Source organism: Hyperoodon ampullatus, assembly GCF_949752795.1.
Source record: "Hyperoodon ampullatus genome assembly, chromosome: 6".
NCBI classification, from domain to species: Eukaryota; Metazoa; Chordata; class Mammalia; order Artiodactyla; family Ziphiidae; genus Hyperoodon; species Hyperoodon ampullatus.
In genome coordinates, this window is record NC_136919.1 from 56,764,546 (window position 1) to 56,789,398 (window position 24,853).

Here is a 24,853-nt window from a genome sequence, read left to right on the forward strand (position 1 = left end):
TGATAAAAATAAAAACGCTGTGATAGGAATTAACTGGTTGGGTATTCACATAACTCTATACTGATTATCCACATGTGGCAGCTGTCCACACACAAAGTTGGCTGCAAGTTGGAGTCTTTGATTTCACAAAACAACAATGACAACAAAATTTAAGCTGCTCTTGGGGGACCTTTTGGCTCACGATTCATAGAAATAGCCTAATGAACTTGCAGATAGTATAGTAAATATCTGGACATAGAATTACTCTTCACTGGGCTTCCATGGTGGTGCAGTGGTTAAGACTCTGCCTGCCAATGCAGGGGACACGGGTTCGAGCCCTGGGACGGGAAGATCCCACATGCAACGGAGCAACTAAGCCTGTGCACCACAACTACTGAGCCTGCGCTCTAGAGCTCACAAGCCACAACTACTGAAGCCTGTGTGCCTAGAGCTCGGGCTCTGCAACAAGAGAAGCCACTGCAATGAGAAGCCCTCACACTGCAATGAAGACCCAACACAGCCAAAAATAAATTAAAAAAATAAATAAATTTATAAAAATAATGTTCTATATTCTAGAAATGCCATTACCAGGCAGGAAAAGCTTATTATTCTAAAAAAAAAAAAAAGAATTACTCTTCACTTCTATTAAGGACATAAATCCAATTCTATATTGTAAATCTTTAATTCATAAGCAGATTTCTATTAAATTTTTTCTCAGATCAAGTGTTTTTAAAACTATATAAAATTATATTCCAGGTCCTTCTATAGAATTCACTACAGAAAACTTGCAGTTTCCAGAGGATCTAAAGAATCAGGAAAGACATTCAACCTGTCCTCTAATACCAGGACCCAATGTAAAATATGGCCATTTTCTAGATACTTTATGCTTAGACAACAAGATCTCTCTTGACAGGACAACAGAACTTTCACCGGTAACTGCACTTCACTATCTAAACACTTTACATGTTGCTTCCATACTCTTTAGAACCGACCTAATTCATATACAAGCAAGTGTCAGAAACAAGGAGAACTTGTAAAATGGAGCACAGGGGCGAAAATCAAGTAAGTGCTATAATGCAATACATTTCCCACTTTTTAAAAAAGCAGAGAATCAGTATGGACTAGCATAGCTAGAATCACACAAAATTTTCCACTATATTTGCAGGGAACTAATTCTGAAACTAACTGGAATGAAAGAAATTATAGCAGCTGTTAGGAACGGAGAAAATACCTGGTAGTTCTAAGCAGTTGCGGGGAGGTACGGAGAGAGATGGAGTCCCAAAATGGGAGAACAGAATCACATGGTTCCCTCCCCAGAGATCTTTAGCACTGGACACAAGAATCCAAATCTAGGCTATGGGAATGATCAGTTCCCTTATTACAGCGCTCTATCTTTCACCCAAGTGCCTTAGACAAAAAGAAATACTGGAATGCTTTATAGACAATGGATTTGGAACTGAGAAGACCTAACAGTACTTGTTAAAAGGATCCAGATGTCTTAAAATGCGGGTACAAAGTTGCTTTAAATCCCTCATCCAGTTGACAGCCTCAAAGAACCCTGATATAAATGGCATATCCGAACATAATGCATTACAACAGGACCCATTATCACACATACTCTGGCTACAAAAAGGATCAGATCTCAATGCCACAATGCACATGTGTAACCCCTATAGGAAAAGTCTGGTAACGAGTAGGCTAACAGCCACTGGTGTGTCTGTTCCCCATCACCAGCATGTCGCTTGTATGGTGTGGATATGTCTTTACCTTCTCCATCATTAGCGTTGTTTAGAAGCAATATATATATGTATATACACATATATAATATATATATATGATTACACACACACACATATATATATATATATGTTTAAAGTGGTAGATCAACAAATACTTGAAAACTATTACATGCCAAGTACTCTGTACTAAGCATTTAGGATAAAACCCACATGTTCTTCCTGACCTTGAGGAAATTACAGTCTAATGGGAAAGACAGACTTTAAACAAAGAATCACAAATAATTAAGCAAGTAATTACACATATGTAAAGTACTACGAAAAACAAAGTATCACATAAGAAATCTATACTAATCTGGGAACATCAGGGAATCCTGTCTTATCCTCCACTGAGGAAAGGATGTTTAAAACAAGATGGAAAGGATGAGTCGAATTTTTCTAGACAAAGTCCTTAGAAAACACAGGTAGACATAATGACAGCATGGCATATTTTGAGGGATTAACAGATGCTTAGCCCCTTGCCAGAAACCACTCTATAATCAAGACAGCTGTTGAAAACAGTTGATGATTCCAATACGTCAGTCAGATACTAAGAGTTGGTAGGATGTTCTTTCTTAGGACCAAGTACTTCAATATCATCCAGTGTTATCAGAAACAAAAACACCCCTGAGCCCCTTAGCACCAGGAAGGCTGCCAAGCAGGGTGGCTGCTCAGTGGAAATCAGGACCTGGGAGAGAGGAAGGCAGCTTTAGCAGGACTGCGGCAAATATATTGAGAATAATGGGAGTCAGGTTTCTTAAAGTCAGAGAAGAAAGTTACAAATAAGAAGAAGGAAATGCAGAAGGAAGCCTGTGATGTTGAATTGGAGATATTGGTGTGAACTCAAGTTTTTCAATATATATAGCTAGATATAAAAATAAATATAGACAATATGTAAGAGAGAGAGAAAGAGAGAAAGAGAGAGAGAGAGAGAGGGAGGGAGGGAGGGAGAGAGGGAAAGAGGGAGAGAAAGACAGAATTTCCTAGCTGTCCACTGAAAGGGCCTAGGAGCAGTGATTACCACAGCAGCAATGCAGTAATTTGTACCCAAGATCTTGGCTTCTAAATATCTTTCTCCACAAGAAGAAACTTGAGTTACCTGGCTATTACAAGGCTGAGGATAATACGAGATGAACCTAGAACATCTTTGTGTGCCACAAAGAAAAGGAGGTACTCAAAGAATGATAAGGTTATCTCAAAAGGACACAAGAGTCAACTTAAAGAGGCTCTTACTGATCTAGTCTGGAACAATTTGAGGATCAAAACAATGAATAACTGAATAATAAATAATTGAATAATAGGAGTTCAGCAGTCCATATTGAAAGAAAGATAGAAAGAAAGGAAGCAAGGAAAGAAGGAAGGATGGAAGAGGGAGGGAGTGAAGGAGGCAGCTTTTCCTTTCAGAAGAAAGCCTACCAAGAAGTGTAAATGGGATAATGGAATTTTAAGAATCACCTATTGGCAATCATCAGAGTAATAACTCAGTCAAGAAAACATTAATGGATACCCAAACTAATGGGTGAAAGTAGGATGAAAATGAGATATTCATAAAGTCTCAAAATATCTCCACATAAAATATTTCTTGATGATAAAAGGAAAGGAGGAACTTTAATGAGGAGAAACCTGGAAGAGATCACCTTATCCAAGTGACCAAAGTTAGCATCACTTTGGTGGAGGAAGACAGACATCATGTATCACCCGAAGGGATGCAGTGAGCAGAGCAGGGCTCCACGGCCGTAACATTCTTGCCAAAGGTGACTGCCCTCTCATGTGAGGAACACCAGGCAAACCCAAACAGAAAAGTGCTCTGTAAAACAACTGGCTTCTAATCCTAAAACATGTTAAAGTCATGAAAGACAGAACAACGGAGGCAATGTTCCAGGCTGAAGGGGACCAAAGAGATGACAAGTGTGACATTCTGGATTAAACTCTTGTTCTGCTAAAGCCATCATTTGGGCTGTCAGGGAAACTTGAATAGGATCTCTGGGTGAAAGGAATATAGAAGTGATCTGGCTGTTTTCAATTTTTGGTAAGTTTTAAATTATTTTAAAATAAAAAGTAAAAAAAATTTTAAAGCACATCTAACATTTAATAAAAAAAGAAAAAGAAATGACATCTCAAATAGTAAATACATACAAAAATGTTCATTCCTTCTGACAATGAATGCAAATTAAAGTAGTCTTAAAGTATCATTTTATACCTGCTTGGCTTTTATTGTAGTCATTTGTTTTATCTATCTGATGGTTTGCTTTGTAATATGGTAACTAGAAAGGGTTTATTCTTTGTTTCCTAAGCACTGTTACATAAAGTGAAGCTGTGAGAAAAGCGTGGAACAGATTCTCGTTCAGAGCCCCCAGAAAGAACCCACCCTACCAACGCCTTGACTTCTGACTTCTGGCCTCCTGAACTGAACGTTTCCCCTGCCTGTGGCAGACACCAGAGAGTCACCACCAGGGATGCAGGGATGTAAAAAAGGACATGGGCAGAAAGACACAGAGAACTCCCAACCTGAGCTTCCTCAAGTGCCTTCACTTCCATTGCTGTTCTTGCTTGATTGGAAGTTGTGTCAGTGTGCCTTCCTTTCTTCTCCTTGCCAACACCTTTGACTATCCCAGCACCCAGAGCTGCATTCACTGTGATTGAAGGTCCATGTTTTATATTCTGTCTTCACAATGAGCTCATCAGCCTGAGGATGGCTCATAAACTCATAATCCTTACAAAAACTCTAGAAAGAAGATTCAGTTATTTTCTCCACTTTACAGAAGCGATTGAGGATTACAGACTTAAGCAGCTTGCCTGAAGTGACATAGCCAGCAAGCAGTATAAGTGGGGTATGAACCCAGGCAGTCTGGCTCCTATGCTTTTAACCTCTATGATATGCTGCTGTACTATGATACTCAGACAGGGCTGAGGTACTGAAATCTGCTACAGTCCTTTTGAAGAGCAATGAGGCCATGCCATCCCTGTAGTCATCAAATCCTCAGACTCTTGGCCACTAATAAATTGCTGACAGTTTATCTTAAGGAAAGCTATATGCACGAGGATGTTCTCTATAATGGAAAATTTTTAAATGATCTACAGGGAAATGGGTTAGTTATGATTCATCGACTTGATAGAACATTCTACAGTCATTATCATTATTAATGATAATGGTAATCATTTGAATGATAATTATGGAGATATATGGAAAATAGGGAAATGTTTACAATATAATATTAAATTAAAAAATACAAAGTTTATGTATACTGGTAAATATGTAAACATTGTGTGTGCATAACAGGAACAAATTAAAAAGTAAAATTTTTAAATGATAATAGCTGTTAGAAAGTCATGGGATAATTGGTGACTTTTTTCCTTTCAAATATTTTTATGATGTTTACAACAAAAAAATAGAAATTAAATACTCCCCAAACATATCATATTAAAACCTGTCTAGAAAGTGATGCAAGGATTCTTTTCATGCTTCCTCAACCCTGCTTTTCAGGGGATGAGTGGTGATTATGTCCATTTACATGGAAACTTGTTAAATTTTTTAAAAAGACAATAAAATAATATACATTTTATGATTCAATATAATATAACACACATACATCTAGAGGACATACACTGGAATATCTACTGAGGCTATCTCTAGGTGGTGAGATTACAGGGGATTCTTTCTTTTTCTTCATACCATTTTTGAACTTAGTGTTATACACATGTATTCATTTCTAATAACTTTTTAAAAAGAATTGTATAGGTAAACTATTACCAAACTAAAATACTTAAAAATAACATACTTTTGGTAACCAACTCCATAATTTCATCAGAAAAATAGGACAGCTTTCTCATATCATTGATTCTATATTCTGCTCTCTTGGCTAGACTCATCAACAATTATATCTCATGCTAGTAATCCAAAAATGATCAACTGAGAATCTACCTATCTATAGTATATGTACAAGCCCAGCACTTATACACTCACATCGCTGACCAATGAATCCATATCAAGAAGGAAATGCCATTCATACTGACTTTCTTACAAGGATTTAAATATACTTTCCATGAATTAATACTTCTTATTGTAAACTTTAAAGCCTAATAGAAAAATTAAAGCTTAGAAAGTCACATTCCCCAGCAAGAGAATGATAAGAAAAATAATCCTAAATGATTAGGTAGAAATACCTAAATGTTATCACCAAAAATAAATGATTATTTTTATTAAGTACTTTTAATACATTTTAAGTGTTTTGTTTAAAAAGTAGGTAAAATCTTGATGAAATCTGAATATGCTATGAGGTTGAGAAAAAACAAAGATCAGAAATCAGGAAAAAGAATAAATGTACAGAAAAGCAAAAATAAGAGTCAATATTTAGAGGCCCTTAAGATAAAAAATAATTCCATGATAGGCAGAATTAGATTATAAGCAAATTTTAAGCATAGCACAGCCAAGAAATGTCCACAGAATAGATTATGATGATGACAAGGGTTAAGGAATATTACATCTGCTAGAAGGTGGGGCTATTATTAGGGAAGAAGAGAAAATGTTATAGGGTATAGCAAAAATCCAGTTATATTCAAAACTATTAACTGCAGTCTTTTAAAATTGGAAGGAATTTTATCTGTTTGGCATGGTTTTAAAATGTAGGCCTGTATGAAGGAATGGATGCTATGAACATATGGTATGTTCTGTTGTATGAGTACTAAAGTGAGTATCTAGAATGAGAAGAGCCCTAAACATTTGAAGCAGATTAATATATTCACTCTCTCAAATCTGATTGGCTAAAACTGAGATCATGACATCCAATCTCAACCTGGCATATGTGTGAATCAGGGATAACTCATCACATTTTTCTTCCTCTTGTGAGTTACTAAATGGCACACAGAGGCAACGAAGCCATGTTATCCTTAAAGTTTTCTCTCTTCTGCCTATGCCAAGAATGATTTTTATTCTCTCAAGCCATTTCTTCCTCTAAAGAGCTCACCAAAGTTGTCATCCTTCCTATCAGCAGCGCCACTGGGCTCTGATGAGTGACACCCAGACATTTAAACTCAAAAGCTGCTTCAGAAGGGAGTTATTAAAATTCAAATGAGCTGGGCATATTGAAGAAGAAAACACTCGTTTGCATGCACACCTCCGCATTTGGCCATCCCATTTAGACCCATAGAGCAGGGTTTGGTTTTGTTTTTGTAAATGGGCTTCCGAGGTGGAGGTCAGCCTCCCACGGCCTCCACTCCTCTGGGGTCATCATTAGTAATGGGTAAGGCTGAATGGATTTTCCTCTTAATCTAGTCAGTAAACCTGACAAGAAGGCAGCCCTCTCTCACAACCTGAGAATGCCAAAAATGTGACTGGTAATATGGCATTTTTTAAATACTTCATTTATTTGTCTTAAAATAGCTTTACTAGTAAGATTTTACATAATGTTTCTGATGTCAATTTCACCTGATTTTTCAGTTTTAGAACAGAATACTTCCTGTTGTACCATGACTGCATAATCATAAAAATGTTACATTTAACAGAATTTTCCACAAGATTCAGAGAAAATTCATTTCTGCTAAGAAATATGAATCTAGGGAGCCAAATGACATTTTAGTCACTAGAAAAGAAAAAGAGTATGTCTTTCATTTGGTCTTAAGAGTTTTATATTTCATGGAATATCTCACATTATCATCATTTAAAAATTTTATAAGATATCAGTGAGCAAACTAACAAAAAATAGAGCAAAAATATATGTTCCTAGAATTATTCTAGCCATGGAAATTTTAGATGCTCCTTTAGTAAGAATTCAATTTCCTCCTAATGGCGACATCTCTGTACTTTAAAAAGACTTAATTTATGGCAATATAAACAATTAACTCCACATTATATATATGACATGTTCATATATAAACATATCTTGTACAACAATGACATAACCTTATACCAATTTTTACTGAGGATATGTAAAAGCAAATTATGCTAAGTCGCTACCCGAGGATAATATTATGCACAATTTCTAGAACTGCAGAAACTAAGGGAAATCATGTCCAACCTATGAAAGTAGTTTACAATCTGGAAGCTCCAGGGATTTCTGTACCCAGTGGAAACTTAGACAACGGACATGACTTTTAAGGTCCCTTCCAATGGTGAGATTTTATCCTTCCATGACCTTCATTAATCAACGACTTCAGATGTCTCCAGATGTCTTCATTTTAATTGGTTTAAAAACTTTTTTTCCCCTAAAACTGGGATGGTCTTGTTGTCATACAGGCACTGATTTTGCCCAGACTGACACAGTCAACCCAACGAAGAATGAAACTAGCACACATCAATGAAAGAATATTACATAAAACTGGTGCCTGAGCCATCACATGCTCATTTCGGATCCATTTTTTCCTCATAGCACGAAATGGTAGGTGTGTATCATTAAAAAGCATTTATTTACTAATTTATGTGGCATTATTTTGGCTCCAGTTAAAAACAAAAGGCACTCAATCTCTGTCTTTAGGTTGTGTGTGGCATCAACAAAGAATCACAAAGGGACAACTGGTGCAGAGAAAAAGAACACAAGGTAAAATTAAGAACTAGAGCCAGTGATTCCAACAGCACAAAGTGATCACACAAGGTTCAGGGAGAAGACTTACCTCCAAGTCTGGTCCTGGAATACAAACTGCACCCATGTGTGTTTTCTCTTTTTAGGTCACACTCACTTGAAATTGACAAGAAAAGTAATGTGGCTTATACTTTCGAAATGGCCAAAAGGAAGATTAAGATATTCATGTGTCCCCCAAGATCAGATATGGTAGTTCCAAGAGTACACACAGTGTGTATGTTTATGTACCACTTGGTGTAGTTGGTCTCCTAGTCATCTCTACTGCAAAGATGATCTGACAGGAGAAATTATTCACCCCTTCAGATTTGTATTGTTTAATTCTACAGAAGCAAGCTGAGGGCACACAAACTTGACATGTAGACAGTATGACAGAGGTCAAGAAATGTGCTCACTTGCCTTTTTTTCCTCCAGTAATGAAGAAGCCAATGGCTGCTCTAATAAAACTGCTTTCAGGCAAATAGCTATAGTCGGTAGGAACTGTGGAGACAGAAAATGATCAAATTAACCAATGAACCTGGTGGGACTAATGAAGGAAAGATAATGATCTCATGCTGCCATATCAACCTAGAGACAAAGCAGAAGTGTTTATGTCATTAATCTCAGAACAATACTCTGGTTGCAACTAATTCTATTAGGTTAAGTGACTGGCCTTGAAGTCATCACTTAGGCTATGCAAGCAAATCTAAAATGGTTGTAAATCTAGAGGAGGCTGAAAAAGTACAGAGGACAAAAATTGTACTGAAGTGGTTTAAAAAAACCCTTTTCCACTTTGGCACATCAATGAGCCACAATCCAGTGACCTCCTCTGCGTGAGCAAGGAGTCTACTGGCCTCTAGGATGAGACCACCATTCTCTGGGCTATTTCAGGGCACCCTGAGTCAGATATATGAACTATGGAAATACATCAATCAGCATTAATATCAGCCAGTCTCTTACTTCATAAGGCAGGGACCTCTATGTGACCAACACGTGCAAATAACCAGATGTGCCTGCTGACCTGGAACAGTGAAGGAGTGACATTTATGCTCGTTGAGTCCTGGGAGTTTCCCAGATTCTTTTCCTCCCAGTTCCACATAATTATTTCATGAAATGGTTTTTACTGGGATAGATGGCTCAACTTTTCCAGACACACAATCATGTTGCTCCAAAGAACCTGGGTGTAAGATGATTCACTATGACCTGCCTTCAGTATATGTGGGCCAGACCGTGTATTCCACAGTATAACAATTAAAAGCCTATGTGAAAAAGCAAAAGCCTGACATACACATGCTATTTTCCCAGGACCTTGTGAGAGCACTGCCCTTCAAAACTAGCAATACCAAGGGTTTCTAATATGACTACTTTTTTTTTTCTTTTTCCAGTTTTAATATGACAGCTTCTAGTTGTCTAAAGTTCATTATGTTGGGAATGCTATGGAACCATGTCCTATTTCTATAGCTGAGGAGTGACTGAAAATGAGGGAGACAGTAATTATAATGGCCCATGGTAATGCTGTCTGTAGACTACCTGTCAGGGGATATGTGAAACTAGGTTTTAATGAGGAATCTTTGGTACCTAAACCTCCCTGGCATGAGTCCAAGAGAGCCAGTGGTCAAAATTCTACAAAGCAAGGAGTAGCTATAGGTCCCAGTGCATTACAGTGATGCCTTCCCCAGAAGATCTCCAAGTACACACATAAGTTAAGCATGTGGGAATTGCAAATATTTGTATTGCTTTTATTAAAAAGCTGGAAATAGAAAAAGCCTTGTTACATTAAGACCTAGGATTTTAATTCCAAGGCCAAGGAGATATACATCTTTAAAAGTACTTACCCAATTATTTTCTCAAAACCAGGGGCCAAAAGAACTCCAGCCATATATGAAGAGTTTTTTAATGAAATATGAATATTATACAAACTATGATTACATCTAGTAAAATAAAAAGAACTCTGTTCCAAGCTTCAAGGGTCTGACTCCTAGTTTCTGGATTTCTCATTAAGCTTGTACCTAAGTCATGTAATCTTTCTGAGCCTCGAGTTCTCCATTTGTAAAATATAGGGTTAGACTCAATGTCTAAACCGATCTCCAAGGAAGGCAGAGAGAAAGAGTGAAAAAGCATGGGCTCTGGCGGCCGAGAGATCTTAGTTCAAACCGCATGTTTACCATTTACTGCTATATGACCCTGGGCAAGTCAGGAGACCTCTCCACAGTCCATTTTCCTCTGATGTAAAAGAGGGACAGTAATATCCACCACTGATATTACTGTGCTAGGGTAGCTGTGAAAATTAACTCTCTTAACAAAGCACATTGCCCCACGTCAGCAATCCCTCCTTCCAGCTCCACTTTTCTATGACTCCAATCTTACCCGAGGTTCTACTTTGATTTGAGGACAGAGTAGACAGATGAAGATGTCCTAGAAGCCAGATTGCATTTGACTGAAGACCAATCACCCCAGACACACTGATGACCTATAAATGAAATGTAACAGTTCAATGATGGGGCAAGATCCAAATTCTATTCAACAGAAGGCCACTCACAGGAGGTCACTAATCTTTTATGAGGTGGTGGCTTGGCTGGTAATGAGATATACAAGATGCACTACCAACTGTCTAGTATACTAAACGTGGGACATAGAGGTGATCAACAAGTGTTGCTGAATGAATGAATGAATGAATCTATCAGTCATGATGGAAGGTACCAGTGGTTGTCTCAGTTTTCACTGAGTCAGACTGGTCTAAAGGAATTTTCAAAAAATGAGAAAAGAAAATCCAAAAAGTAAAAAGAGGTGATAGTTGCTTAAAACTAAAGTACTTTTAAAAGTAGAAGGAGATACTATTTTGCTCTCTTCTTTGAATAATGCTCTATTACTGTTTTATCATTCATAATAAGATTTTTTAAATAATAGTTTTCATTTACAGATTTTTCCCCAAGTTACAGCAACTTATGTTTCAGGAGAATTTTTTTTGGAGAATATTCATATTCATACATGCAAAAGAGAGTTTCTTCTGTTCAGAAATTTGTTTGCTTTTAAAACCATGAATTCCTAAAACTTCTTTATGTGGTGAGTATTATAACCAGCTATATTTTGCAAGAATGAAAACAAGTATGCTAAGTGAAAACCTAGGATACTAAGTTCTACATATGATAAGAATACAACTATGCAGAGAAAATAAGAATGCTTAAAAAGAAATATGACCAAATATTAGTAGCAGCTGCTTCAGGTTGGAAGGAACATCAGTGATATTTTTTCAGCTTCTTTCATCCTGTACTTTTAAGTTTATTCAATGAACATCATGATTTTTTAAAAATAAAAATCTGAAAATATAAAATCATTTCTCAGCAGATGGACATGTTTATTCTTTAGCCAAGGAGAATGCTGACCATAATTTACCCAAATATTTTTACCAGTGACATCTGAACTAGTGCCTCTTGACCATTCTGCTTAGATATATGCCCTGCCCTTTGACTATCTTCCACTTTTCCTTGTCTGGAGGGCCTGACTTTCTTTGCAAGGTCAGGTTTTAATTTTTAAGAGAAACCAGTGCCAACTTAACTCAAAAATGCCAGCTTTCTTTTTTTCCAGAGGTGGTGTATGTTGATCAGCAAATTATGCAGGGCCATAAGCCATTCTCCAATGACCCTTGAACTCACCATGAATAACCAGAGATTTTCCCATTGTCTAAGTAAAACAGTTTATATCATGAAAAAGAAAAAAGACCACAAAGGGGAATATCTGTTTTCCCACTCAAGAGTCTGAAATTCCCCTTCTCACCTGAGTTAAAGTTCTAATGACTTCATTAAGTCTGCCTTGAAAATGAGAGGACTGGATGGCTTCCGACTTCAGCTGAAAGAAAAAGGAGAAATACCCATCCCGCATCCCCCCAGAAGTAAATAATGATATTCCCAGTGTATGAGTTATCATCATCTAAGCTGTGAAATAGTTTATCATTATATCCTTATATTTCAAAAACAAAAGCTGTGAGCTCCTTGAAGGCAGGGCCCATGCTTTATGAAATCACTGATTTCCTAGCACCAGTTCAGTGTGGCATGTAGCAGTCACGTAATAAACCTTTACTGTATGAACAAAGGAACACCTTAGAATTACTTGTAAATTTACATATACATATGTCCACTACACAAAACATTTTAAAGTGAAAGCATAATTACATAGATATAAACTTAAACATCACAGATGCAAAACGGAGTTTCTTATGAATGGCTTTTTAAATTTCTTAGGATTCAATCACTTTTCTCATTCAGAGAATTTTGTAGAAAGTATATAAGTTGACTAGGTTTAATTCCTACAAACCAAATAAAATAAGGAGCATATCTCTATAGAAAGAATTCTTGACCAAGCGCAATTTTCCATATATAAAGGCACTAGAAAGCCCAGTGTAAACAATACCATGATCATATATTGTCCTTTCCTTAGCATACTGAGATATTGGGTATTCTTTTCTTGCTGTGACTATGTACACATTTAGGTTTCTTCCCCCACCCACCCACCCCCTTTTTTTTTTTACCTGCATTACATCCCCTTCAGAGCCTACCAAGGCCACCATGCCATGAAGAGCTGCCAAACAAAGCATTGTGGAGGTGCCCTGAAAACAAAGCATCAGAATATGTCAAGAGGGAAACAGTCCTTGGGTTTGAAGTGGATAAAAATTATATCATAGAGAAACAACTGGCCAAAATGGTACTAAATTTGCAGCGTCAACACAACCCGTGTCACTGAACTGAGAATGGCAGCAGACTTGAATAAAGTAACAGGTTAAAGTTGTTAGATTCTAGGTGGTTTCTTGTCGTTTTTTATTTTTCAAAACCACAGTGTTGTTTTAAAATTAACACACTGACAAAATAGCCAGTTAAGAAAAAAAAAACTATAATGGTTAACAGGATGTATCATTTATAAGGCATTAAAAATACATGTGTCTTGGGGGAGATTGGTTCAAGATGGCAGAGTAAAAGGAAGTGTGCTCACTCCCTCTTGTGAGAACACCAAAATCACAACTAACTGCTGAACAATCATTGACAGGAAGATATTGGAACTCACCAAAAAAAGATACCCTACATCCAAAGACAAAGGAGAAGTTGCAATGAGATGGTAGGAGGGGGGCAATCACAATAAAATCAGATCCTGTAACTGCTGGGTGGGTGACTCACAAACTGGAGAACAATTATAACACAGCAGTCCACCCACTGGAGTGAAGTTTCTGAGCCCCGCGTCAGGCTTCCCAAACTGGGGGTTGGGCAATGGGAGGAGGAATTCCCAGAGAATCAGACTTTGAAGGCTAGTGGGATTTCATTGCAGGACTTCGACAGGACTGGGGGAAACAAAGACTCCACTCTTGGAGCGCACACACAAAGTAGTGTGCGCATCAGGACCCAGGGAGAAGGAGCAGTGACCCCATAGGAGACTGAACCAGACCTAACAGCTAGTGTTGGAGAGTTTCCTGCAGAGGTGGGGGGTGGCTGTGGCTCACCATGGGGACAAGGACACTGGCAGCAGAAGTTCTGGGAAGTACTCCTTGGCGTGAGCCCTCCCAGAGTCCACCATTAGCCCCACCAAAGAGCCTGTAGCCTCCAGTGCTGGGTAACCTCAGGCCAAACAACCAACAGGGAGGGAACTCAGCCCCACCCAACAGCAGACAAGTGGATTAAAGTTTTACTGAGCTCCGCCACCAGAGCAACACCCAGCTCTACCCACCACCAGTCCCTCCCATCAGGAAGCTTGCACAAGTCTCTTAGATAGCCTCATCCACCAGAGGGCAGACAGCAGAAGCAAGAAGAACTACAATCCTGCAGCCTGTGGAACAAAAACCACATTCACAGAATGATAGACAAAATAAAAAGGCAGAGGACTATGTACCAGATGAAGGAACAAGATAAAACCCCAGAAAAACAACTAAATGAAGTGGAGAACAGTAACCTTTCAGAAAAAGAATTCAGAATAATGATAGTGAAGATGATCCAGGACCTCGGAAAAAGAACAGAGGCAAAAATCGAGAACATGCAAGAAATGTTTAACAAAGGCCTAGGAGAATTAAAGAACAAACACCTAGAAGAATTAAAGAACAAGCAAACAGAGATGAACAATACAATAACTGAAATGAAAAATACACTAGAAGGAATCAAGAGCAGATTAACTGAGGCAGAAGAACGGATAAGTGACCTGGAAGATAGATTGCTGGAATTCACTGCTGCTGGACAGAATAAAGAAGAAAGAATGAAGAAATGAAGAAAGCCTAAGAGACGTCTGGGCCAACATTAAATGCACCACCATTCGCATTACAGGGGTCCCAGAAGGAGAAGAGAGAGAGAAAGAACCCGAGAAAATACCTGAAGAGATCATAGCCAAAAACTTCCCTAACATGGGAAAGGAAGTAGACACCGAAGTCCAGGAAGCGCAGAGAGCCCCAGGCAGGATAAACCCAAGGAGAAACATGCCGAGACACATAGTAATCAAATGGACTAAAGAAAAAGAAAAATTATTAAAAGTGACAAGGGAAAAACGACAAATAACGTACAAGGGAACCCCCATGAGGTAAACAGCTGATTTCTCAGCAGAAACTCTACAAGCCAGAAGGGAGAGGCACGATATATTTAAAGTGATGAAAGGGAAGAAACTACAACCAAGATTACTATACCCAGCAAGGATCTCATTCAGATTCGACAGATAAATCAAAAGCTTTACAGACAAACAAAAGCTAAGAGAATTCAGCACCACCAAATCAGCTCTACAACAAATGCTAAAGGAACTTCTCTAACTTCTCTAAGCAGTGTTTCTTGGGAAATACAAGAGAAAAAAGGACCTACAAAGACAGACCCAAAACAATTAAGAAAATGGTAATAGGAACATACATATCGACAATTACCTTAAGTGTGAATGGATTAAATGCTCCAACCAAAAGACACAGCCTTGCTGAATGGGTACAAAAACAAGACCCATATATATGCTGTCTACAAGAGACCCACTTCAGACCTAGGGACACATACATACTGAAAGTGAGGGGATGGAAAAAGATATTACATGCAAATGGAAATCAAAAGAAAGCTGGAGTAGCAATACTTATATCAGAAAAAAATAGACTTTAAAATAAAGACTGTTGCAAGAGACAAGGAAGGACACTACATACTGATCAAGGGATCAATCCAAGAAGAAGATATAACAATTATAAATATATATGCACCCAACATAGGACCACCTCAATAGATAAGGCAAATAAATGCTAACAGCCATAAAAGGAGAAATTGACAGTAACACAATAATAGAGGGGGACTTTAACACCTCACTTACACCAATGGACAGATCACCCAGACAGAAAATTAATAAGGAAACACAAGCTTTAAATGTCACAATAGACCAGATAGATTTAATCGGTATTTATAGGACATTCCATCCGAAAACAGCAGATTACACTTTCTTCTCAACTGCACACAGAACATTCTCCAGGAGAGATCACATCTTGGGTCACAAATCAAGCCTCAGTAAATTTAAGAAAATTGAAATCATATCAAGCATCTTTTCCAACCAAAACGCTGAGATTAGAAATAAATAACAGGGAAAAAAACATAAAAAAACACAAACACATGGAGGCTAAAGAATACGTTACAAAATAACCAAGAGATCACTGAAGAAATCAAAGAGGAAATCAAAAATACCTAGAGACAAATGACAACAAAAACACGACAATCCAAAACCTATGGGATGCAGCAAAAGCAGTTTTAAGAGGGAAGTTTATAGCTCTACAATCCTACCTCAAGAAACAAGAAACATCTCAAACAGTCTAAACTTACACTTAAAGGAACTAGAGAAAGAGGAACAAACAAAACTCAAAGTTAGTAGAGGAAAGAAATCATAAAGATTAGATCAGAAATAACTGAAAAACAAATGAAGGAAACAATAGCAAAGATCAATAAAACTAAAAGCTGGTTCTTTGAGAAGATAAACAAAATTGATAAACCTTTAGCCAGACCCATCAAGAAAAAGAGGGAGAGGACTCAAATCAATAAAATCAGAAATGAAAAAGGAGAAGTTACAATGGACACCGCAGAAACACCAAGCATCATAAGAGACTACTACAAGCAACTCTATGCCAATAAAATGGACAACCTGGAAGAAATGGACAAATTCTAAGAAAAGTATAACCTTCCAAGACTGAACCAGGAAGAAATAGAAAATATGAACAGACCAATCACAAGGAATGAAATTGCAACTGTGATTAAAAATCTTCCAACAAACAAAAGTCCAGGATCAGATGACTTCACAGGTGAATTCTATCAAACATTTAGAGAAGAGCTAACACCCATCCTTCTCAAATGCTTCCAAAAAATTGCAGAGGAAGGAACACTACTAAACTCATTCTATGAGGCCACCATCACCCTATTACCAAAACCAGGCAAAGATACTACAAAAAAGGAAAACTACAGACCAATATGACTGATGAATATAGATGCAAAAATCCTCAAGAAAATACTAGCAAACAGAATCCAGCAGCACATTAAAAGGATCATACACCATGATCAAGTGGGATTTATCCCAAGGATGAAAGGATTCTTCAATGTACACAAATCCATCAATGTGATACACCATATTAACAAATGGAAGAAGAAAAACCATATATTTTTATGTTTTGCAAGTCCTAGCCGTGGCAATCAGAGAAGAAAAAGAAATAAAAGGAATACAAATTGGAAAAGAAGAAGTAAAACTGTCACTCTTTTCAGATGACACAATACTATACACAGACAATCCTAAAGATGCCACCAAAAAATTAGAGCTAATCAATGAATTTGGTAAAGTTTCAGGATACAAAATTAATACACAGAAATCTCTTGCATTCCTATACACTAACAATGAAAGATCAGAAAGAGAAATTAAGGAAACAATCCCATTCACCACTGCAACAAAAAGAATAAAATACCTAGGAATAAACCTACCTACAGAGGTAAAAGACCTGTACTCAGAAAACTATAAGACACTGATGAAAGAAATCAAAGTTGACACAAACAGATGGAGAGCTATACCATGTTCTTGGACTGGAAGAATCAATATTGTGAAAATGAGTATACTACCCAAAGCAATCTATAGATTCAACGTAATCCCTAACAAATTACCAAAGGCATTTTTTACAGAACTAGAACAAAAAATCTTAAAATTTGTATGGAGATACAAAACACCCCGAATAGCCAAAGCAGTCTTGAGGGAAAAAAATGGAGCTGGAGGAATCAGACTCCGTGACTTCAGACTATACTACAAAGCTACAGTAATCAAGACAATATGGCACTGGCACAAAAACAGAAATATAGATCAATGGAACAGGATAGAAAGACCAGATATAAACTCACACACCTATGGTTAAGTAATCTATGACAAAGGAGGCAAGGATATACATGGAGAAAAGACAGTCTCTTCAGTAAGTGGTGCTGGGAAAACTGGACAGGTACATGTAAAAGAATGAAATCAGAACATTCCCTAACACCATACATAGAAATAAACTCAAAATGGATTAAGGACCTAAATGTAAGACTGGACACTATAAACCTCTCAGAGGAAAACAGGAAGAACACTCTTTGACATAAATCACAGCAAGATCTTTTTTGACCCACCTCCTAGAGTAATAGAAAAAAAAAATGAAAATAAGCAAATGGGACCTAATGAAACTTAAAAGCTTTTGTACAGCAAAGGAAACTCTAAACAAAACGAAAAGACACCCCTCAGAATGGGAGAAAATATTTGCAAACGAATCAACATACAAAGGATTAATCTCCTAAATATATAAACAGCTCATGCTGCTCAATATTAAAAAAACAAACAACCCAATCAAAAAAATGGGCAGAAGACCTAAATGGACATTTCTCTGAAGAAGATATACAGATGGCCAAGAAGCACATGAAAAGCTGCTCAACATCTCTAATTATTAGAGAAATGCAGATCAAAACTACAATGAGGTATCACCTCACACCAGTTAGAATGCGCATCATCAGAAAATCTACAAACAACAAATGCTGGAGAGGCTGTGGAGAAAAGGGAACCCTCTTGCACTGTTGGTGGGAATGTAAATGGATACAGCCACTATGGAGAACAATATGGAGGTTCCTTAAAAAACTAAAAATAGAATTACCATATGACCCAGCAATTCCACTACTGGGCATATACCAAGGGAAAACCGTAATTCAAAAAGACACATGCACCCCAATGTTCACTGCAGCACTATTTACAATAGCCAGGTCATGGAAGCAACCTAAATGCCCATCGACAGACAAATGGATAAAGAAGATGTCGTACAGATATACAATGGAATATTACTGAACCATGAAAAGGAACAAAATTGGGTCATTTGTAGTGACGTGGATGGACCTAGAGACTGTCAAACAGAGTGAAGTAAGTCAGAAAGAGAAAAACAAATATTGTATATTAATGCATATATGCAGAATATAGAAAAATGGTACAGATGAACTGGTTTGCAGGGCAGAAATAGAGACACAGATGTAGAGAACAAATGTATGGACACCAAGGGCAGAAGCGGGTGGTAGTGGTGGAGGTGGGATGAATTGGGAGATTGTGATGGACATGTATACACTAATATGTATAAAATAGATAACTAATAAGAACCTGCTGTATAAAAAAAAATAATAAAATAAAATTAAAAAGGAAAAAAAGTACATGTGTCTCATTTGAAATTGCCTATTCTTTTATGGTTAAGCTATATATCTTGGCAGCACCTATAAATGGTCCAATAAAGTAGCTCTTTTTCCTTTATAAAAATATAAAATAACATGCAGGAGGTCCTTCTACCTCTGTCAGAACAATTCTGATCCAGGCAGGGAGCAGTTTGTTGCCCAAGTCTTCAGCTTTTCCATGTCCACACACAGACAAACCATGAACTATGTTTCCTAATGCCAGGGCAAAACCTGAAGTCTGTTAAAAATAAATTAAAAGAAGAGGTAAGAAAAAAAGAAGAATGGCACAGATAGGAATGTTCATATACAGCAAAACAAACACATTTAAGGGCTCCCTTTCCTATAGACACATTCTGTTTCCATCTGAAAATCAGAGATTTGCAGATTTTTTAAATCTACACCGGTCTGCAACAGAAACTGTAGTCTAATTGTATGGAATTCGGCTTCAGTGAGTGGTTTATTTTAGGAAAAGAATACTGCACTACTGATTGACTTGGGTCAAACAATCCAAATTCTAAGAAGGGGGTTAGGATGAAAACACCAAGGTAAATCACCCAAGCCCAGTCAACCCCCAAACAAGAGGAGAAAATATCCTATAATGAGCACAGCATATGCAAACTTCTATATTTTGGTGTTTGCAAAATCTATTCTTTTTTTCTAATTTTACATTAATTTTATCTTTTATTGAAGTATAGTTGATTCACAATGCAAAATCTATTCTGACTGTAAGTGAGCAGGCATTCAACCATAAAATAATAACAATACAATACAGCACAGGCTTAAAACCTGGACTGAATCCTGCAGTAACCCACTATGGCCAATATTAAGACTTTGGAGAAATCTAAAAAACAAAGAACTGAGCAAACAAAATACAAACAGGGAAATTCTAGAGGCTGTGTGATCAGAGGGAACATTTTTGTTTCAATTTTTTTTAATTATGGTAAAATACACATAACATAAAATGTACCATCTTAACCATTTTTAAGTGTACAGTTCAGTGGTATGAAGTACATTCATAATGCTGTGCAACCATCACTCCCATCCATCTTTAGAACTCCTTTCATCTTGCAAAACTGAAATTCTGTACCCATTAAACAATAATTCCCCATTCCCCCTCCCTCAGCCCCTGGCAACCACCATTCCACTCTCTGTCTCTATGCTTTTGACTGCTCTAAATACCTCATATAAACAGAATCATACAGTGTTTGTCTTTTTGTGAGGGGCCTATTTCACTTAGCATAACGTCCTTGAGGTTATCCACGTCATAGTGTATGTCAGAATTTTATTCCTTTTGAAGGCTGACTAATATTACAGAAGGAATATTTTAAGGGTATTTCATTTAAATTGCAGGAATCTAAATTTTCCTATATATTTAGTCACGAGCAGAGTTTCTCTGCCTTGAACTTGCTGAGGCTTTACTTTATCAGATTATTCCTATCGTTAGGAATTTTTGTTTCTAGCCTTACATAACTCTTACATTCCCTAGCCACGTGTTTTAAGATTTTATAAATACAGAGCAATAGCTGGAGAGACAGTAAAGACTTTCGTACTCAGACTAAAAAAGAAAAAATGTCTATAGGGGATAAAGAGAGAAAAAGATGTCTGTGGATACTGGTTATAGCTGTGGACAAGACAAGAGTTAGAAGTTCCTCAGTTCCGGGCACAAAACATACCACATTATAGTCTAATTCAGAGTAAATTAGAATGAGGACTTAGCAGCAGCCTGAGACCCACTGAGAAATAACCAGAAATTCCAACCTGCTGGTTGTTCTCCACTAACAGTCGAAGCTTATTCATAATATCTTCAGCCTCCACAGCCTCAATAATTCCGGCACTGAATGCGGATGTACATACACAGCTGAGGGTATAGGCAAGGACCTGAGAAGAAAAGACAGCAGAAACACGTGTTTTCATGAGGGGAAATAAAAGAACACGGTTTAGTTGACACGAATATTTTGTCAAACTTATCCCTGGGATAAGGATTGGATTCGTGTATACCCACTATAGACCGGGTATTGTTTTGCTGCCTAACTTATATTTCATAACAATATTATGAGATGGGGGTCATTATGGCTACTTTCTGGATAAAATCTTCGAGGCTCAATTACACATAGCTAGCAAGTGACAGAGGCGAGATTCAAACCTGGGTCTTTAGACGCTAAATCAAAAAGTTCCCTCAACAGTAGAAGTAGATTTTCATCACCAGTGGATACTACTAATGGCCATGTGCTCTGATCCAAGGCCAAACTGGAGAGGAAATTCAAAGCAGTGAAACGCTGCTACATGAAGATTCCCTAGTAGAAGTAGTGGAGCATGACGAACGAGGAAGGTGGGTTTTAGAGTCGGATAAATTGTGTAAAATAGGGATAATACTACTCACTTCAGAGCACTGGTGTGATTTTAATAAGCAAATGAATAAATAAATAGATGAATAAATGAACAAATTATAAAATTTTTTTAAATGTTGGGAGTAGAAACAATACTTGAGTGTATATCCCAAATTGACCACTGACTGGCTAAGTAACTTAAAGCAAGTCACTCCAACTATTTGAGCTTCCATTTTTCCAAATCAAGGTTATTCAGCCCTCCCTGCTACCTTGCATTTTCATGATGAACCCCTTCCTCACAAAGATGCTGTTAAGACAAAGTAGAAATGTTCAACTCCTCACACTGATTGATACAGCATGAAAAAAAGAGGCAGTTTCTAAGGTAGAAATTGGATAATAAAAATCAGAGGGGAGGAACAACCAAAATTGCTTGCTCGAGGCCTTCTAAATCAAACCATCAAGGCAGACAGATGCATCAATTATAAAAACCTTGCTTTCATTTATTAATCAAATTGCTCCATGGTTGTAACATTTTCTCCTTCGGCTTAAAAAAAAAAAAATGTACTTTCCAACTGTGCTCTGCAGTGCTTTAAAAATGGAAATGTGGTGCATGTCTTAGAACAAAACTGCAACCCTCTGTGCCCCAAAGAAATTCACTGATTCAACAAGTCCTATTGCTGAAAGCAGAGGAGCTGAGCGGGGAAACACAGCAGCCATTATGTGCTCATCAATAGCTCGTGGGCAGGCCGGGGGGAAATGGGATCTGCTCTAATGAGAGGGAGAATCTAGTGAGGCCAAGAGGTCGGCCCAGGCTCCTCCCAGAGAGAAGAGCCCTGCAGCGGCGCGGCTTCACCTGGGCTCACAGACACACAGGCCTCAGATGTCCTGCTCGACCCAGTCAACACACAGACCAGAGCCCAGGATCCCAATTCTGCATATTTTTGCACCATCACAGAAAAATCTTTTCATTAAGTGTGGTGAAGGGAATTTCCTCAATAATTTTTCATGCTTACTGACATTAAAAAAAATCAAATGCCTTTTCGATCCGCAGTTTCTTAAGCTTATTCCTGGCCATTTCTTAAAGTTATACTTGGATGGAGCCTAATTCTAAAAAAATCTCCATTTAACCTTCCTCCAGAAATTGCAGCTCTTCTCAGAAACTGCCTTCTAGTGATGCTGAGTTAGGTTTTTGTATTCACTAAAGGCTCTTATATGCCACACGTAAGTCTAAGTTGATTTAAATAGCTGCACTATTTGAAAACCTTATGATCTAATGTAAGTTGTTTGCCACTCAGATTTTCTCCTTAGCCCAGCTGAAATTGAGGAAGGATTTCATTTCAGAGTTACCAAAACAGGAGAAGTAGAAAATAAGCAGCAAGAGGAAAACAAAAGCCAGCAGAGGGAAGGAAACTGGAACGTTGGTCTCCTACCTCCTGAAAGGTTCTGCTCTGGCCCCCGCTGTCATCTAGGTACACGGAGAGCTTCCGAAGCGAGGCTGCCACGTGAACTCGCGACTCTGTTTGGCTGCTGTGGCTCATGAGGGACAGGACAAGTCCAACTCCCAGTATACAGCCCGTGCTTGGATGCCAGAAAAAGATGAGGAGTGAAAATCGTAAGAAATCCACACCACTGCTCTTCACTTATCACGGGAGTTACCCGTGCTCTACAACCCGAGGTAAGATGGCTGGATTCTAATTCTGCTGCCTGGTGTACAGGTGTATTCCATGACCAACCACCCCCTCCCAATCAAAATGTGTCCGTGGCCCATGCCAGTGGTATGTACCCAATGGAGGAAACAAATAAATACATGAAATAGTTTGACAAACTCTGTAAGAGAAGGAGGCATAAAAATTAGTCAAACCAGTTCTATCTCTGCACTTAGAGAAATGCTGTGGTCCTCTCTCCACTGACTGCCCCCCACCCCGGCAATCATGCTGAGTGCACTATGATTAACTGCATAAGGAGAGAAAAGCCTAAATTTCAGGATATGAGCTGAGGCCATCTGACTAATAACGGGGGGAGGAGGGGCGGATGAATGCAAGGAATAATTACGAGGTACTGCTAAGTGCTTCATGTTTCCTAGTCAACTTCAACAAGTGGAATTTGTGTCGTAAAGAAACTGTGTATTTGTCTGTGCACAATGACATTAATCCTCTTCTCCCCTCTGATCCCTCGGAGTACCACTGGGTCAGAAGAGAAAATGGACAAATGACAGGCTTGTCAAAAGTTACCCCATGTGACAATTCAATTGGAATCTTGGGCTTTGTGCCCCAGTTCTCCTGAAAGAATACATATCCATTTAAAGAAAAGAATTGTTCTCCCAGAAAACTTCTAGTTAGTGTGATAAGATAAATGTGGCTTGGGGGTAATTTTTTTACTCTTTTGAAAAAGTTTTTATCATCATTGTTGTTTTTCAAGTTGAGGAAATGCTGACGTTTTTCAGAAATCATCCTCACTCTGGTTTGGCTTGCCTCTCTTCCTGATATCTACTGCTTAAGAAGACATTCCAGGGCATTTCTCCAATAACATATTTCAATGCCCGTATGTTATGTCATTTTGCTCTTATATAGCATCTATCGCTTTGGCTGGCGTCAAGACCTTCACATAGTTTCTTGGACATGTTAGTTACTTCCCCTGACACCTCTGTGCCAACGGAGCTTCCACATCCGATAAGAGATACCCAAGAGGATGGAGAGGCTACGGGATTTGCTCAAGGTCATGCAGAGAGTTTCCAGCAGAGCATGGATAGAAGACAGGGTTTTTTGACTTCCAGCCTTCTGTTCCAACTGCCAAACCCAGGCCCCTCCCGGCATCCTGTGTGATGCCATGATGGAATGATTATGAGAAGGCAACATGTCTCAGGTGTGTTTTCCTAGGTTCTATTGCACAACAATCTGGCATTAGAAAATCCTTTGTCAGGAAGCTACTGCAGCAATAATCCAAGTCAGGCAGAACTGCTGTTCCTGCTTACATGAACTTAACAACCAGCTCAACTAGCATAATGCATATTTCAATGAGTTAAATCAGCATCTAACATCTGAACACTGTGTGCTTTTGAGACAAATCACATTTCTGAAAGAGGAAAGGCTACTGCTGATTAGAATGGATTTAAAGTCTTTGTTTTCATTTAGACTCTACAGGAAAGGTTTTTTTTGGCCATCTTTCTATATTGATGCATATGAAAACCTGAAATCAGACCAAAGATATAGTTAGACAAACATCATTTAATACTTTAAAATTTAACTTTTGCTCCCTCTTTAACTATGTAACTGCTATTTATGCTTAGGATTTCAAATGTTACTTCCTCAGGGATACCTGCCCTGGCCCAGCAGGGAACCTCCTTAGTATTTTCCCATAGTACCTTGTACTAATTTACTTCAGACAATTTTAATGATATACTCCGATGAAGATTATCTGGGAGCTGATTTGATTACTGACCATGTCCTTCACTAGCTTGCAAGCTCCACGAGGGTAGGTACCTTTTCTGTTTTTTCCTCACCACAGTATTTTTGGCACCTAGTAACACTGCTTGACAGGGA

The 24,853-nt window shown here is 38.0% G+C and overlaps 1 protein-coding gene across 3 annotated transcripts in view; it reads right to left on the reverse strand.

Annotated features, from left to right (window-relative positions):
- FOCAD (focadhesin) overlaps window positions 1-24,853 on the reverse strand; it is a gene marked incomplete at its 5' end in the record, with an annotated part of 286,040 nt that overhangs the window by 29,284 nt on the left and 231,903 nt on the right. For all 3 annotated transcript variants that reach the window (XM_079706945.1, XM_079706946.1, XM_079706947.1), the window contains 7 exons: window positions 8,726-8,806; window positions 10,673-10,775; window positions 12,080-12,151; window positions 12,831-12,908; window positions 19,103-19,225; window positions 20,746-20,865; window positions 22,745-22,892. In XM_079706945.1, the coding sequence (XP_079563071.1) occupies window positions 8,726-8,806; window positions 10,673-10,775; window positions 12,080-12,151; window positions 12,831-12,908; window positions 19,103-19,225; window positions 20,746-20,865; window positions 22,745-22,892 (725 nt within the window). The remainder of the gene's footprint in view (window positions 1-8,725; window positions 8,807-10,672; window positions 10,776-12,079; window positions 12,152-12,830; window positions 12,909-19,102; window positions 19,226-20,745; window positions 20,866-22,744; window positions 22,893-24,853) is intronic.